The 17426-nt window shown below is 43.6% G+C and overlaps 1 protein-coding gene across 4 annotated transcripts in view; it reads left to right on the top strand.

Annotated features, from left to right (window-relative positions):
• LOC113014910 (growth factor receptor-bound protein 10-like) overlaps positions 1–17426 on the top strand; it is a 69654-nt gene that overhangs the window by 35656 nt on the left and 16572 nt on the right. For all 4 annotated transcript variants that reach the window (XM_026156739.2, XM_026156745.2, XM_026156744.2 and 1 more), the window contains 3 exons: positions 1642–1879; positions 4208–4331; positions 15221–15377. In XM_026156739.2, coding sequence (XP_026012524.2) covers positions 1642–1879; positions 4208–4331; positions 15221–15377 — 519 coding nt within the window. The remainder of the gene's footprint in view (positions 1–1641; positions 1880–4207; positions 4332–15220; positions 15378–17426) is intronic.

Below are 17426 nucleotides of genomic sequence, written 5' to 3'. Positions count from 1 at the left end.
GCCGAGGCGGGAAAACTGTGTAGATAGGTGTGGGAACATGTTTTAATAGGGTTAGTTGGGCATGTGAGTTGAAAGTATAAGTTGGCAATTCTCGTCCTCCGGAAGCGTTCTTGCATCGGGATTCTGTTTGATGAAACTTCTAACTCCTTGGCTACCTTTCCTCTTGCTGGTAAAAGTTTACCTGAGATACTCGGCAGGGATGCCTCCAGAATTTTTTCATAGTGGTGGCCAGAGATGGGCAGTAACGCGTTCCGCGTTACTGTAATCCGATTACTTTTTTCAAGTAACGAGTAAAGTAAGGGATTACTATTGCAAAAACGCTAATTAGATTACCGTTACTTTCCCGTAGGAACGCTGCGTTACTGCGTTACTAAAACCGTGATTTTTTTGCGAGAATGTCTCACGACAGTGACGTAAGCGAGTGCGCCGTTGGTGACAACAGCTGTGTGCAGATCAACAATCCACATATCGATTGTGGGAGAGAGTATGAGCGTGCAGCGTTTAAAGCGTGGAAGTACTGACCTTACTTTGAGTTTGACTCCATAAAAAGTGACAAAAACATTAGTGTCCGCTGTGCGTGGGAAGAAAACTTCTTTTTACAGCGAAAAAACCCCTAAACTTCCAAACAAACTTCCGAGTAGCTACGACGTAATGGGAAACTCACAGAGAAACTCGCGGATTCTTCAACTGACCGCGGCACACCTGCACCAGGGTAAACCTCCGCCTACCCTGCTCCTGCTTTACAGGTGAAAATAGAGCAACAGGACCGCTGAGTCTGTGACTTTATTTATTTTCTGCTGTGTTTTACTTGCATCTATTTGAAAGACTGAGTGTAAACACACAAAATATTTTATTTTATGAGCTGGAATGTGCAGAAAATAGGTTTAAATGTTAAACTAATTTCTTCCAGTCAGAGAATGTTGCATATAATTAAATTTTTGCTTGATGCATAAAGTTAAAAGATTAAAACTGATAAAACAAGTTAAAAAAAAGAGACTTTTCCATTTGATTACATTTTGTATGATGGATTATGCAGAAAAAGTAGAATTGGGCTGAAAGATCTATCGCTTTATCACCTCTTCAGGTTGTAAATCGTGTTTTAAAAAAGTAACTAAGTAACTAAGTAATTAATTACTTTTGAAAATAAGTAATCAGTAAAGTAACGGGATTACTTTTTTGGGGAAGTAATCAGTAATTAGTTACTGATTACTTTTTCAAGTAACTTGACCAACACTGGTGGTGACCATATGAGGGCCACTAAAAATATTAGGATGGCAGAATTTCCAGTTTTATTATGCTGTTGTCAAATATAGGTTAAAAATAAAAGAAATATGGCAAAAAAAATAAAATAAAATAAAAATGTTTGTAATAGAATGTGAAAAATAACTTTTTTAAATTTCTATTTTAGGTTGTAGTCCTGCCACCCAGCAGGGGGCGCTGCAGCATTGTCACCCTTTCTTTTCTTTACTGTCCTGCTTGTGATTCCACAGCTGTGTTTTCTTCATCACTAACTTTGGTTGCTGTAGTGTTAAACTACACTGGGATGATTTTGATGACTGTCAGCTGCTTGTAGATGCAATGCATCACTGTCACTCATTTCATTCTCCCTTTGCTCATCCCGCTGTCCACCTGCATCCGCAGATGATGACGTGGATCTGGAGCAGCTGGTGAATGACATGAACTCCTCTATGGAGAGTGTGTACTCCACACAGACAGACACGGCGGTTCTTCTAAACAACGGCCACGCCCCTCACCACCACCATCAGGTGCACTCTTCCTACCTGGGACACAGCCGTCGCCACACCCCAGCCCTGCCCTCTTCTTCCCCCTCCAGAGAAAGGCTGAGACACTCTCAACCCATGCACATCAAAGCTGTCAGGTAAATGCTCATAACCTGGGCCTCTACATTGATCGCACTGGTTTATGTTCAAGATAAAGATAAAAAGATCGCTCTGCTACACCTGCAGAAATAAAGATATGAATAAAAGATAACGTAGCACTGCCAGCAAAAGAACACTCTGCTATTATATATCTGTCTGTCTGTGCCATTCTTGTAAACATGCTATCTCAGGAACACCTTGGACGAGTGATGACGTTTCATATCCCAAAGGTCAAAGGTCAGCTTCACCGTGAAATCAGTTTTCTGCAGAAACCTTTTTTTTTCTGGCCACTATTAAAGGCCATGATCAGGAACAGAAGGGGAGAGTGTGACCATGAATTAACTTCTGGTAACTCTGTAGTTGCAGTGATATTATATATTGCTTTTTTGTGTTGCCACATTTAAGATGTGTGTTGAACTTCTCTGTGGGTTTAATCAGAATCAGCTTTCCTGGCCACAGCATGTGTATACATACAAGAAAAGTGACTGCTTCTAATCACTGTCAGTGAACCTACGCACTAATGAAATAGAAGTTCAACAAAATAAGTCATAAATTAAAAAAACAAAACATCAACAACATAGACATCAAAGGTCTGAAGCGCAAACATCATCCACCGTCCTTACACCCTCAACTGAGATGATGAGCATTTCTCATTTTCGGGATCTAAACTGCAGTCTGACTGCTTGTCCCACACAGTTTGCTCATGTTTTTACAAATCTGGCAGGTGCACCATGTGATCAGGCAACCGATCTGTCTCCAGTGTTCCCTCACTCTATTTCAGTTCCATCTCACCAGACCTTCAGATAGAGTAGACTCAATAAACACTTACACAGATTAACTGCACTCATACAGCGTGTTATTTCATTCACTTTAAGCCCTTTGGCACCCTCACATTGCCAGTTAACCTAAGATTCTTGTCTTTGGAATATGGGAGAAACATCCCGGCTGACCAGGACATTCATACCCAGAACCTGCTTGCTGTGAGGAGACAGTGCTGACCACTGCACCGCTGTGTTAAACAAGAGAGTGCGATACTCTGTAAAAATCATATTTATTGCGTTCTCCAGCGTTTTAATGTTACTGTAACTGTATTTTGGGGTCGTCAGGGTATCTGCTTCCACAATTTCCAAAGAGTGGGACATAAATATGTACAAACCTAGAAATATTACAAATGTAATAGTTAGAAGCCGACAGATGATGAGAGGTTTAATGTAATTGACCGACGTTAATAACAGCCGATAAGTTAAAATTACACACGTAAAGAAGAGACGACACCCTTCAACCATGTTACGAGTGTTGATGTTGCATATTTTACTCACCAGAGGGCACTGCAGTTTCCTTTTTGGCCACATGGCACAAACAAAAATGAGCTGATCCAAGCAGAGTCAGAGTAAACAAGGTTATAAATGAGTACACATAACAAATGTGTCTATTGAAAGAGATTAAAGGACTAGCATTAGCTAAAGGTAGTCACTTGCTTACATTAATCCCTGCCTGTCCAAGGTGCTTTGCAACCCACCCCCATCCCAGATCCTTCAGTTCAAGCTGTTTTTGCTTTTTCTGACCATCTCCATTGTTATTGTCAGCAGCTCTTGCAGTTCTTGCTACTGCTCTCTCTTCCTCAGGCTTTCGAGGCAAGTGGACAGCGGGGTAGGTCAGGCCGATGCAATGGAAACTCTACTGTATATAAATTACTGCAGATCTAATAAAGAGGCCCGACAGAGCTATAAGTCTATGCAATTTAATATTTTAACCATCTTCATGCAGAATAAAGGTTATAATGTGTTGAACATACTTGCACAATGAGTGTAAAGCAAGCTTGGAAACACAACAATTTAAAAGAAACGTGCAATAATTGGCAGCAAGTCTGAGCATTTGAGCATGATAAAGTTATTTTAAAGAGAAATGCTTGTTGTTTATTTAGACAGAAGTGGATTAATATCTAGGCCAGAGGCCGTCCAGTGGTCAGTGAGCACCGACTGTCTTCTTGCCCTTTTCCTCCACTGTTGACTCTGAACTTTAACAGAATATCCAGATCAGTGTGCCCTGTTTGAAAGTGTCATTATTCAGAGTGACACTGAACAGAGTGAGCCTGGGACAGCTTCTGCTAATCTGTGTGAATAAATTACAGTAGCTAGAATTTAAACTTTTTAAAAAGTTTAGTGGTCCAGTCAGAGTTCAGATTAACTTTTAAGCTGAAACCATGTTGATTTGTATTCCTTATTATACCCAAATGACACCCATAATCATGTGTATATATATCCTCCAGTGTTAGTCTCTCACTGGTAACCTGAGGCAGTGTCATGAATGTGTGTCTCCCTCTGCAGGAACCTGCAGGAAGAGCACCAGCTGCGTCCAGCCTCGCTGCCAGCCATCCCCAACCCTTTCCCTGAGCTCTGCAGCCTAACTGGATCCCCTATTCTGAGCCCCATACAGACCTCTGACAACTATGTAAGTTCACCTACACACACGCCACGTGCACCAGCACGCAATCACTGAGAATGGTACAGCTGATTTGGTAGAGGCACAAGTGGTCAAGGGATTGGCTACATTTTTGTTGCCCATGTTAATTAGATCTTGCATTTGTGTTAGTGTGTGTTTTCAAACCAGCTGACTGGCCTGTTATGTGCGGGTCAGAGCAGCATGTGTTGACTTTGGCTGCGCACATCCTTTATCCATTACACAACAACTCAGCCGGGGTTATCTGGCAGTACATGTGTGTTATTGTGGAATCATCATCAATCATATTTACACACGCATGCAGACATGTGACGGACATGTTTTGCTGTGGAAGAACGAGGTGAGCCGCGTCTCCAGGATGCTGCGGACAGAGTGCAGACTTCCCGTGGCAGAGCCAGGAATACGGCTGGGAACATCTGCAGGTCGGATCTCTCTGAACCTTCTGAATCCGTCTGCTGGCTCCGGCAAGACAGGCGCCCTTTTCCGGTTCACACGCTTCAACCTCGGCTCCTAGCGTCACTTCGAGAGAGTCTCTGTGTGTGTGTGTGTGTGTGTGTGTGTGTGTGTGTGTGTGTGTGTGTGTGTGTGCGTGTGTGTGTCACAGCCTTGCCCTTCCTTCCCCCTGCTGAGCCTCCTGTCCCAGGAATGTTCCATCCTCCTCAAAGATGTTTTCAGGATGCCCACCCTGAACAATAAAAGTTATTTTAGATGCTTATTCACTCGCTCGCTTTCTTTACATACACACGCACACTTTTTTTGTGTGTTGTTAACGCAGTTATGCACACACAGGTGGCATTATTCAGTTCACACACGCACAGAGACATGTGATAAGCCAAAGCATTATTTTTGCATTTCGTTGACATCAACTCACAAGGTCTGGAGTCAGAGAGCAAGTTTGCAGTTTGTACAAAGGATCTTTTGTGTGCGCGGTCGAGTCTGTGAGAGCTGACTAAACATTGCTTCATTTCTCTTTCCCAGATCATCTTCATTTCGTCCACAGTTCTTGTTCGTTCAGCGAGCCAAATAACCAGCCAGTAGCAGTTACGTTTCTATTTTTCTCTTATCTCACGCGGCTTTAACTTGTGTTTTCTGTCCAGTTATTCATACAGATAATGGCTGAGGCTTGGCACCATTTTCATTCGTCCTTGTGTCATTTTTCATTGCTCGTGACAACTTTAGAGCAGGCCGGACATTCTTTAACAGTGTTTAAATGCACAAAAACAGGATGGCGGTAGTATTTCTGTTTAGGCGATAGAGCTTGTGGAAGGAGTAAAAAGCACGTGGAAAAATCACCTCTAACATTCCACCATGTTTATCATAGTCAGCAAAAGCATTTTGTCCAAAGGAGAAGAGGAGGTGGCTGTGAGACTGATAAATGTGTGGCTGAGGGTGATGGGGATCATGGGAACTGGACACCACCCATGTAAAGAAACATCTCCACTGATTGTCAGCAATGATTCATTAATAAATAACTGGGATGGCTGTGTCAGGCGGGTGGATGGCCATGGAGTTTAGCCAGCCAACTTCTTGACTTTGGCTTTTACCTCTTTGGTTTGGGGTCTCATAGCTGGTGCTTGCAAAAAAGTCCAGAATTATTTTTTTAAGCAATTTTAATCATGTTTTCAATCGTAGGAGTCTAAGCAATAGATATAGTTCAGTTTTCAAGAGGTTTACAGCAGCAGCCTTCTGACAACATGTTCAATCCTCCCAACCAGCTATTTGGTTTAACTCCACTCTTAACGCTTGTTGTAAATACTTTTTGGAAACTGGCGCCATCGAAGGACTATTCCTTGCTAAACTGCTAAAGCCCCATTCATGCAGGCTTAGAGACCTGCCTGAATGGGTGTTTGCTGGCTGTTGTCAGTGTGAAACTGGTTACAGAGAGGTGTCCTACACAGAAACCGTCCTTCTGCTAGCAAACAAATTAATCACAAGGAAGTTTTGGGTGTGACTAATAACCAGCAACCACACACCAGCTGGTCAGGAAATACACATTTTTTTCTAATTACTGCATATTACCAGGTTAGTCTCCAAACCATAATCGACTGAGGTCCTAATCAACCAATCATCAAAGTGCTAAAGTTTTATGGACAAAATTGAAATCCCTGAAAGAGAAATGCAGGAAAACTGATATTATATCAAGTCCAGTCACGGGTCTCAGTCAAGCAACTCCACAGCCACACGTGGCTCGTTTGCTCACCTCCATGCTACCTGGCTTAGAGAAAAAGAGATTACAAATGTGATGAATATAAAAATGGGGGGAAAAAACTTATTTTTATTCATGATTCTTCAAAATAATTAATCAGTTGTTAAAGAAAAAAAAATAATTTTAATATAGTTCTAATATCTGTGTCATAGCTTGCGTGTGTCATCTGACACCATAAACTCTACATTTTGCTGAACCTCAGTTGTGCGTCTAGCATGTAGGTAAACACATGAGGACTAGTCAGGATTCCAAAATCTTATTTGAAACTGACTAACAAGTTCTAGCGGTATGTCTGTGAAGGTTCTCAGAGCGGCTTTTGGTGTAGCCTTTTGGTGTAGCCTGTAGATCCTTTTTTGTTTTGGGTGTTGACCTTCTAGAACATATAATTAATAATAATCTTTGTGTAAACTTAACTAGGGCTTAAGTAATCATTTGAGCAGTTTAGTTTAAATTTGTCAGTACTTGATTAAGTACAGACAAATATGACTTTGGCTCATTACTAAATACCTGCAAAAGTCATGTAACTTGCTGTTACTTGTAACCAGCGTGCTTCATACTGATCATAATGCCGATAAACAAACTGGTGAATGCGTTAATCCTTATTTTTCTAAATGTCTGTGTTAGCTTTGTTGCTGAGCACAGTAGAGAGGGCAAGGCTGATGTTAGCATTTAGCTCCAAGCACTGCCGTTCCTGAGTACACTCTCACAGAGCTGCAGGCATGTCTGTGGGCTGCTTATTTACTAATTTGTTGACTGTGTAAGATCTTCCTAAACCAGCCTCCTATTGATTGGGCTGCTTTGGGGCATGCCTTTTGAAACATTGTACACTTTAATGGATTCTAATGCTCTAAAATGAGCTTTTTCTAAATCAAATTAAGTAAAACGTCCACTGATCAAATTCCTTAAATTCAGCAAATTTAGGGTTAGACTGTCTACAGCATGGCCTTTCAGGCTTTCACTGTATCTAAGATAACAGAAAGTTAGCGAGTTTAAATTTTACTGGCGCTGGAGCAAATATGTGCATTGATGTGTGCAGATCAGGTGAATATATTTAAGCCTTAGGGGTGCTGAGTATGACTTACACAACAATGCAGATGGGACCGTCACACATGCGTGCGTTGGTCTGCAGACATACTTGCATTGTATTTGCATTGGCAAAGGTTTATCGGAGGATCTCGCTCCCTCCAGCTGTAGAGTTGGAATCTGGACATTCTTCACTGAGCTTCGGTTTTTCTCAAAGCGATATGCTGCTCACATTGTGAGCCAAGTAGAGCAGTGTCCTCGTAGAATCATAAGCAGGCTGGAAATATAAAAAACTAACATGATGCTGCATCTCCATCAGATTTGTGAAACTTTCTTTCAGTGGTCTGATTCTGCTCAATAGTGGACTGGATAATGGCCATTTCCCACGCATGTTGTTGCAGTATTACACCATAGAGTTCAGTCATGTTCCCCTGGCTTTCACAAGGATTTGGTCAGGTTTTGTCTGTCATTGCTGGGCAAATGAGTTTGCTTTGGCACCGCGACCATGGCTGCAATGCAACTTGTGCTTTTATTTGTGGCCAGAGAGAGCATTACGAACATCAGTGACAGCAGGGAGCCCCGGTAGTTATAGAGACCAATCTCTCAGCCTCAACCAAAGCACCGAAGCCCTATGTGTTGGCTAACCTCCATTCTTTTGAAGTAGTTAGTGAGCAAGACACCGAACCCTTTTCAGTGACCTTGACCTCTGACCTCTTCTGGAAAGATTTAAGAGAAAAGAGGGTTTTAATTAAAAAAAAGGATGTGAAAAACCCCTTTTTCTCATGGTTTGTTGTTCAGCACATGGTTTCATTATTGAAATGTTTGATGCTTGCAAAATATTTCAAAGGTTAAAGCTGATTATGTACAAAGAGGAATCATACTTGGCTGCGGTCTACGGTCTTTAGCTGTGCCAGCGGCAGGACTCTAGGGATGATTTTTCAGCAGTGTTGCCACCACTTCGGTCCAGACTCAGAAATCAAAACAACTTCTCAGAGGGTGAAATCTGATGGCTTTGTATCTCTGCGTTGGCTTAATTTAGTCATTTAAGATTAGACCATCCTAAAATAAGAGTTACTTATTGGGGCATAGCAAATTAAACACACTGTAATGGCTAGTTTTGGCGAGTCCTTAATTGAAACATTAAACAAGAATTTAAGGATTCAGATTCTGTTACTGATATCACTTATTGATTCCTTATTGATTCTCACTGGGTTCTCATTGGCTTTGAGAGTCACCACCATTGATAAACAGCATATCAAAGACATTACATTCATGCAGATTTATTGATTGCATTGTGGTCAAATCTTTGTGCATGTTGGAGGTATTTCCCCTCTTCGTTGTGATCATTTTGTGGTCGTTACTCAAAAAAAGTAATTATTACCCCGAACACTTTTCTTAGAAGTAATGCATTACATTACTTGCTATAATACTTGTTACATTACTTTCATGTTACTTTGTAAAATAGCTGAAACACAATGTCTTAGAACTACCATTTAACAGTTTAAACCTGAGGCTAGAGTCCTACACACCAACACAAATCCCTATTCTAATGAGAACACACGTGGTCTTTCTCTTAGTATTACATATGAACACAAAGCCAACAACACAAAAAGACTTCAAAGTGATCTCCACAGTGATTTCACTTTGAACAGGTAGAAACAGAGGCTGCAGCCTGACTGCTCAGGCTGTGGCTGCTGGGCCGGGGTCGGCGTTGACTCGGCGTGTTAACGTCACTCTTGGTTCTTGGCTAGCTTAGCGTTAGCAAAAAAGCTGAAGTTGTGTTAGCAACATAATGCATTTGTGTCTGTCCTGGATGCACTTCGCTCTTTACCATCACTCTCCATAACGCTGTAGACTGCGCCGCTGTCACCTCAGATGTACGAACTGAAATCAGCTGATTGTAGCGTGAGGGCAAGTAGAACTGATTAGTGGGATCGATAGGCAAGCAGACTAACAATTCCCCTAGCAACTCCAAGGAATTGAACTACTGGGAACCAGTTCAGGCTAACCCAAGAACTGGTTCTTGAGTCCCATCCTACTGTGGCGTTGTCCTTGAGCAAATGTCTGCAAACATCAATGAACTAAAGCAAATCTGTAAAGAAGCGTGGACCAAAATTCCTCCACAGCAATGTGAAGATAAAGATAAGAGAAAAGGTCATATAAAAAACAATCACTTGTGGCTAAAGGTGGTTCTAAAACCTGCTGAATCATTTTTCACAGGACTGCGAGTACAACATGTAAGTATTCACTGGTACACACAAGTTTTGAAAACATTTATTAAATAAATAATGCAAAATATTGTTGTGAGCAGCTATTTAATAGCTGTTCTGTATGCAGCCGTTATTCTTATACATAAGTGTTAAAAGCAGATTCATGTGGTGATCTGTAGCTGTGTTATTAAAAACTAATTTAAGACTAAAGCCCTGAGTCATTCAGTCTCTATTTAGTACTCCTACCTCCCTCTTTGTCTGTGGTCAGCTGATGTACTTCTGCACGCAATGGTCTGCTGACCCACTGCAATCAGATAAGGTGCATGTGTGTGTGTCTCTGTGCATGTAAAGATGGCAGTGAAAGCTTGCTCACCCAAGTCAGCCTGTAATGACAGGATGCACAAGCTCCTCGTTGCATAGTCACGAGGTCGCTGCATAGTCTCGCATAAATCATCATGCTTTGTGATCAATTTTAATTTAGTTACTCACCTGAATAGGATTCAGTACAGTTGTGTGTGTGTGTGTGTGTGTGTGTGTGTGTGTGTGTGTGTGTGTGTGTGTCATGATGATTTACAGGACTCTGACACACATACTCACTCAAGCTTGAATGTAATTTCTGAGGATTACATGGGTCATTTCTGTCATAATAGACTGTAGATTCAGTTTTCCCATTGAAATCATAATAATGAACGGAAACAATGAAAAGTCTTCTAAGGGATTCAAAATGTAGTTGCTAGTGTTGTAATATTGTGGAGATATTTCCCTGAAATGACCTTGGTGTTCTGGTGCAGGAACTTTTTGCATGTTCTCTGCTGAAAAAGCAGTCACAGCAAAGCCTCCGTAGATTTCATCGTAAAGCAGAGCAACAGCTGTATCCACAGCTGCATCCTCAGCTGCATCCTCCTGCTCTGACCATTTGGGGGTGCTGTACAGATCAGTGCTTGTTTCAGGTCCTTTTCTCCCAGTTTGGAAGACAGAAATTCTTTGTCGGCATCTGATTGCTGCTCTGATATTAACATGTGCTCAATCCAAATTCCTGAAGAGGGAGTTTACCCACATTCTTTGGACTTTTTTTTTATCAAGAAAGATCAGTGAGACTGTATCCTCTACATAACCAAACTATGCAGCAGGTATTGATTTTGCTGTGGAACTGGAGAATGGTGAGCTCAGACAAACTAGATGAAAGAAGATGTGTGGAAGGGATGTGGACCTTTGCATGGAAACATAATGTGCTCTTTTAACTCTTTTTAAAAAAAATATTTTGCTGTGTGGTGGAGCTAGAAACTTGTTGTACATTCTGTCATACTGGATTGATTTCACCGTGCCCACATGAGCGATCTTTAAACCCGATAAGTTCCTCGAACTGAACAGTAGATATCCATCAAACTTTTGGCTGATATATGTTTGTGCGTGTGTTTGTGCGCGTGCAAGTGTGTGTGGGACAGACGGTGTGCCCTGTCCGTGGTGGGTCGCAGGGAAACGAGCCACTAGACGAAGTTCTGCGATGGCTCTCCAGTGAGGTAAAATTGAGTTTGGCCTGTCTGCAGAGCTAATCAGCTCTGTCTGGCCTGAAACCCGACCACTCAGACATGAAAGGCAGATGACGCTGTAACAGAGCAGGGTGGGAGTCACCAGCAGCCAGCATTCAAAAATTGGCATTAGTGATGGGTGTGTTAGCTGACTGTGGCTGCATAGTCAGCTATCAGTGGAGGTGTTGGTTTCTGCTGGTAATACATTTTCAGTGTTTGAAAATATTCAATTAAATTCAGTTTTATTTATATAGCACCAAATCACAACAACATTCACCTTAAGGCTCTTCAGATTGTGTGGTACAGAAACTACAATAATGCAGAGAGGACCTAAACAATCAGATGAACCCCTTTCAGCAACCACTTGGCGACAGAGGGAAGGAAAAACTCCCTTTTAACAGGAAGAAACCTCCGACAGTTTGTAAATGTTATTTAAAATATTTAGGAAAGTCTGCCTGCTGGTGAGCATTTGCAGCTTTTGTCTGTTTATATGGATTGTACTGCTGGCTACACTAAATGTCCTGCGTGCCAGAAAACAGGAGAATGAATCTATATTCTGAACATTTCATGGTTGATGAGCAACAAGAATCACATTTATATACAGTATGTATGCAATTTTCCATTTCTCACAACGGCCAAGAAACAGTAAAGCCTTCCAGAGTTTATCAGTTGTGCCACTTAAAGTTTTTACAAGATGGAAAAAAACATGTTAAGAAGTTTCAACTAGGCTCCCTGTGGATCTTCTCACAGTGGCACTGGCATGGATTTACACAGTAAACTCAAAGTGTGTGTGTGTGTGTGTGTCACTTTTAGCTTGTGGTTTAAGGTCCCATAAACTTCCTGGTCAAGTGGGTTTGACCCTGGTGTAAGTTATTTTGTTTGACCTCTGACCCGATGTGTGCAGTGTGTGTGCACGCGGGTGTCTGTACATGACCTTCCAGTCCGGTATATTGTTGCTCACGGCCCTCTTTATGTGTTGCTATAAGCAGCAGCAGGCGTGTAACCTCAGCCTCAGCCTGGAGAGAGATGAGAGGGAAGTGGAGGGGGGGGGCGGCAAGGTGAGCTAAGTTTCATGATGGAAACATGAAACTAGGTAAAGGGATTTTAAACTTTCCAAGGACCCTGGCAGTAAAAACATCGACTAAAAAAAGTCGAAAAACACAAATTGAAGACTCCAAAAGTGAGCTCATTATCTCTTCCAATCTTTTCTCTCATCATATTTGGGATTCTCTAATATCTGTAATCAACGTAAACTCTGAGTGCCAAACTGCAGCATGAGGCTGGAGCAAACGTCGAGCAGTAACGTATAGGAAAAAAATCTCCTGGAGCTCGTCTTCATAGTTTACATTTTGTCTTCCCCCTTTGTACCCGTCTGTGCTGGAGCGCATGCACCTCATAGTTGGCGTGCACACTGTATTAGGGGCCAGCTGGGCTGGCCTGTGCTCTACACATGAGCCTGATTATGACTCAGTATTGCATTACTGACATTCCTCCATAGCTCTCGCTCTTTTCTCTTTCTATCCCCCCCCCCACACACACATGTTATCGGCATGTTCCTTTTTCCTCCAGATTTGCTGACCAACCTACCCGCCTATCCATCCATCTATCCATCCCTCCATTTCTAGCCCTCCCCTCCATTCCCACCCCAAAGACTGTTTGCCCAGCCGGCACGTGATCTGTGCAGCTTCAGATCGAATCACCCCAACTTTTCTTCCTTTTTTTGCCTTTAAGACTTCCTGCTGCCTTCTCAGCGACCCTTGAAGCCGTCATTGTGCGTTACACATGTTGCTCTGGTCCTAACACCGTCTCACAGTATTTCACATACAGCTGAGGAGGAGGAGAGGAAGAGGAGGGAGGACAAGGGGGAGGGAGGGGTTAGAAATTGAAACCATTAGGCAGCTCAAAGAAAATGTCAGTGTGTGTGTGTGTGTGTTTGCTCAGTGATTGGCTTAGTAGTTTGAGCTTGTTCTTTCTGTCCTCGTGCATGTGAGGAGGTGTGGGTGTGTTTCAGGGAGAGGGACTGCTACTTCTGGTGCGGCGCCATCAGTAAAAGGAGCTGACAGTGTTTTGTTTTTGGGAAGTCGGGTTTGGAGGAGAGGATTGAAAAGCAACCCTGAAGATACGAGTGGTAGCGTACGTGACAGGTAGCAGCTCACCGTTTTAAAAATCCCACACTGGGTTAATCCTGTGTGAGGAGACGAACGGAGGGAGGGGAGTGGTGGAAGAGGAGGAGGAGGAGGAGAGGAGCTACTGTTCAGACCACTCCTTGCAGCTCAGTCTTTATGCTGCCCAGCACGAGAAGACTGGAGAAGTCGGGGGCTGTCTCTCTCTCTCTTCCTCTCTCATCCTTCCTCTGTCACTTCCTCCCCCTTCTTTCCTCTTTCCTCTCTAGCGCTCTCCTTGCCAATCCGTCCCTCCCTCTCTCTCTCTCTCTTCCTGACTTCCTCTCCTCTCGCCTCCTGTTTCCCTTCCCCTCCCCTCTCTCTCTCTCTCGCTCTCGCTCTCTCTCTGTCCCTGTGTGTCACTGGAGAGCGTCTCAGTGTGAAAATGCCATCCTGCTCTCCAGACTGTTGCCTCTTACAGGCTGTGGAGGTAAGAGACTTCTGCATGTGTGTGTTTGTTTCTTTTATGGGTCTCTGTCATCAGTCTTGTGTGTGCGTGTCTGGTTGCCAGTTTGCATCCCCCCCCCCCCTCAGGTCAGTGTGTTTAAAACTTTTCTCAAACAAACTAATGCGTCATAAATGCAGTTTTTGTCCCCCCTCCTTTGTGGCATCTGGGAAGAGAGGAGGCGGTCTTCGGGCTCTGCAGGGGCAAAGAGTGCCGTGACGTTGTTTCTGGTTGCGCTGGGAGTTTTTCTCCATGTCTGCATGCTGTTGCTCCTGACGCTCTGTGTCGTTTCCAGACCACCGCGGCTGCCGTTTACTTGGCGTTTTTACGTATTCCCGCTCTACGGGGGCCTTGGTCTGAATTAATTTTCCGTGAACCCGCCAGCCGCCGGCCAGCCGCCCACCACCTTCCAACCTTTCGCCCATCACTAGGTTTTTCTCTTGTTTCATGTAATTTTCAACAGTTGCTCCCTGGTTGGCAGTCTGTGAAGTGCAGGGCAGCCGAATCCCCGGCTGTGACCAGAGGATGTTGGGACGTGGGCGTGTGAGAACACACACAAGAGCCACCTACCATTTCTGAGATTTAGAAGATAATTTTGCCTCTGTGGTTTGCTCATATTTGTGAGGGCAATCTGTCCCTATGTGTGTGTGAATCTGCTCGTAGAGTGGTGTGAAGCAGCTGGCCTGTGGTTGTCTGTGCAGCAACACACTTGAAGAAGCCAAAAAAAAAATACACCCGGCTTAAATGTCGGTCTGGGCACTTTGGCTGAAATGGTTCAAAATGGCGCAACACTGGGAGGTACTTTGAACTCTGCCCGCTTGCTGCTCCCAGCGGTGACATTTTTAATGACAATATACAACACGTATAAATCCACCACACGGTTTCGCCATCAAAGTTCAAATGTCGGGGTGGGGGGGCAGATTTTTAAGCTTTTCCAAGTGCAGATATTCTCGTATGTGAGGGGAAACGTCCGTTTCGCTGACGTCCGTTTGCTGCGGACAAAAAGGGCTGAACTAAACACTCAGGGACCAGCCAGCCTTTCCTGGACGTCATCCTTCTTCTTATTTTAAGACCTTCTTGTGTTCGAGTGACAGAATATTGTGAACGGGACCAACCAGAGCACCTGGTTATGGAGGTAACTGCAGCTGGTCATCTGTTGTAGTCTCAGCTTTTGTTTTTCCTCTCTCTGCAAATGCTCCTGACAGCAACTTCATGCCTCGTACCTGTTTTTGAAAACATGACCTTTGCTGCTGTCATGTACACATATCCTCACCATCCCTCTTATGTGTGTGTATGTGCTTTCAGATAGTGAAGGTGTGGAGCGAGGATGGGGCCGGCAAAGTCGTGGAGATCCCGGCCGACATGACGACTCGAGATGTGTGCCAGCTGCTGGTCTACAAGAGCCACTGCCTGGACGACAGCGCCTGGTCGCTGGTGGAGCACCACCCCATCCTCGGCATTGGTAAGAATCTCAGTGTTCTGTGTGGATCCCAGTGCGGACAGCGATGCTCGATCCTCGCCTTTTTTTTCCTCCTTTCTTTTTTGCAAGAAAAGGGATTAAAGCTACTTTGGTTCTTGTATTGTGTTTATGCAGTGATGAAAAGGTGATTAAACACCATTAGAAGTTTCAGTGAGGTCGTCAGATTGTTACAAATCTGTTACATTATAACATTTTCTAAAAAAACCTGGGAGCTTTGATTTTACTTTCCTGTAGATTAAAAGAAAAAAGCACATAATGCGATCCATGAAAAAAGGAATTTTTTTCTTGTAGCTTCTAATAAGAGAATAAACGCTTCCTGCTAAATCTCTGCATATTTGCCTTGCGTGTGCTTTTCTGCAGGTGTGTGTGCCCTGTGTATTCACTTGATCACAGCACCAGTGTTTGCATGGCTTTACCACTTGAGAGGGAGGTGTGGTGCTTGTAGGATTAAGCATTTTCCATGTTCTACTCACATGCTTTTCCCTCCCAAATAGTTTGCTCAGAGAGAGGGTGGGGGGAGCGAGAAAAAAGAGGTAGAGGGGGCGGGAAAAAAAAGGAAAACATAGGACTCGTGCTTCGTTTCTTCACTTTTGCCGTGTGTCCCTTTTTGAAGCTTTATTTTTTTCTTCTTCTTCTCTGGGTCTGCCTTTGTCCTCAATGAGGCTTTCCTCCTCTCGAGTCGTATTTTTAGAGTCAAAGGATTGCTTTGTGCTTTCCTGCTTGATCTGCGTTTCTGGGGGGGAAAAAAGTGCACCGGAGCGATGGAATGTGAGGTGAGGAGAGGAGAGGAGAGGAGAGGGAAGAAGGGAAGGAGAGATGAAGGGAGAAAGAAAGAGAGAGACAGACAGAAGGTGGGGGTGGAGGGCGGAGAGGCCTGGGACTGAAGCGTCATACCAGAGCTGCGAGGAACCAATCGCCGGTCTCTATTGGACGAGCCCCTAGCCTTTCTAGCCAATCGGCCCTTTCCTGACTGTCCACAGGAAATTCCCCCGCTTGTAGCCAACGAGGGCGTGCACGAGCGGACGCGCGCAGAGTCCAGACATTTCCACCCCTTTAACTACAGCCAGAGCTAAGCAAGAAAAAAAGAAGTGAGTACAGCTTCAGTTTAGAAATGTGTGTTTGTGCCTCAGTGAAACAGGAGAACCCTGCCTGCACGTCCACGTCTAACTGGAACATCCCACCACTATCAAATTCTTACCTGCATCACTCTGAGATCATGTGCCCTCAACTTAAGATAGACGAGGACACGCACACACAAGCAAGCACACACACAAAGAAAGTAACTGGGCCTCCGTGGTGCACAGTGAGCAGGTTAGGTCTATGTGAGCCTGTAATGTGTGGTTGTGTGTTTGTCTGTGGTTTGTACTTTGCTTATGGCTTTGCTGCTCTCAGCAATCAGCCTAAATAAATGACATCATCTTCCTGCAAACCCCCCCTCCTCCTCCTCCAACACCACTACCTTCACCTCCTCCCTCCTCTGCCTCACAGCGCTTCTTCCTCTTCACCGCCCCTCCTTATTTAACCTCTTAGTTCCTCGCCCGTCTCTTAGTAACAGGCGATGTTTTTTAAAAAAATCAAAAGTATTTATTTCTTGCTGCGTCATTGTACACAATGCTGATGTGGGGGTTAATGTGGCTAAATTTCTGCTGGAGACATCTTATATGGATCTCTGCATGTTTTTAATTCATGGACTCTGGCATAGCAGCTTTCCATGAATCACAGTTCTAAATAATCCTTATTATTATCTTTGTTCATCCTCTATCTGAAACAAGCCAGCATTCTTCTGATTGGCAGCAAGCAAACAAAAGGTTCTTGTATTTATTCATATATGTGAACAGCTTGTTAATACTCTGTTACTCTGCGAGACACTTTAAAATAAAAATATCCTCGACGGTTCCAGTGTATGGCACTGGAATTACATTCAGGTTCAGCGCCTCAAAAGCTGTTTTGTTCAGCCTGCTAGGGGATGCAGTTACAGCTCACAGTAAGTCCTTTAGTGACAAGGACACTTCTAAATATGCTGTCAACACA

This window comes from Astatotilapia calliptera, chromosome 22 (assembly GCF_964374335.1).
Source record: "Astatotilapia calliptera chromosome 22, fAstCal68.1, whole genome shotgun sequence".
In the NCBI taxonomy this organism is placed as follows: Eukaryota; Metazoa; Chordata; class Actinopteri; order Cichliformes; family Cichlidae; genus Astatotilapia; species Astatotilapia calliptera.
The sequence above is the reverse complement of the archived record's forward strand: the minus strand, read 5'-3'. Positions and strand labels throughout refer to the sequence as shown.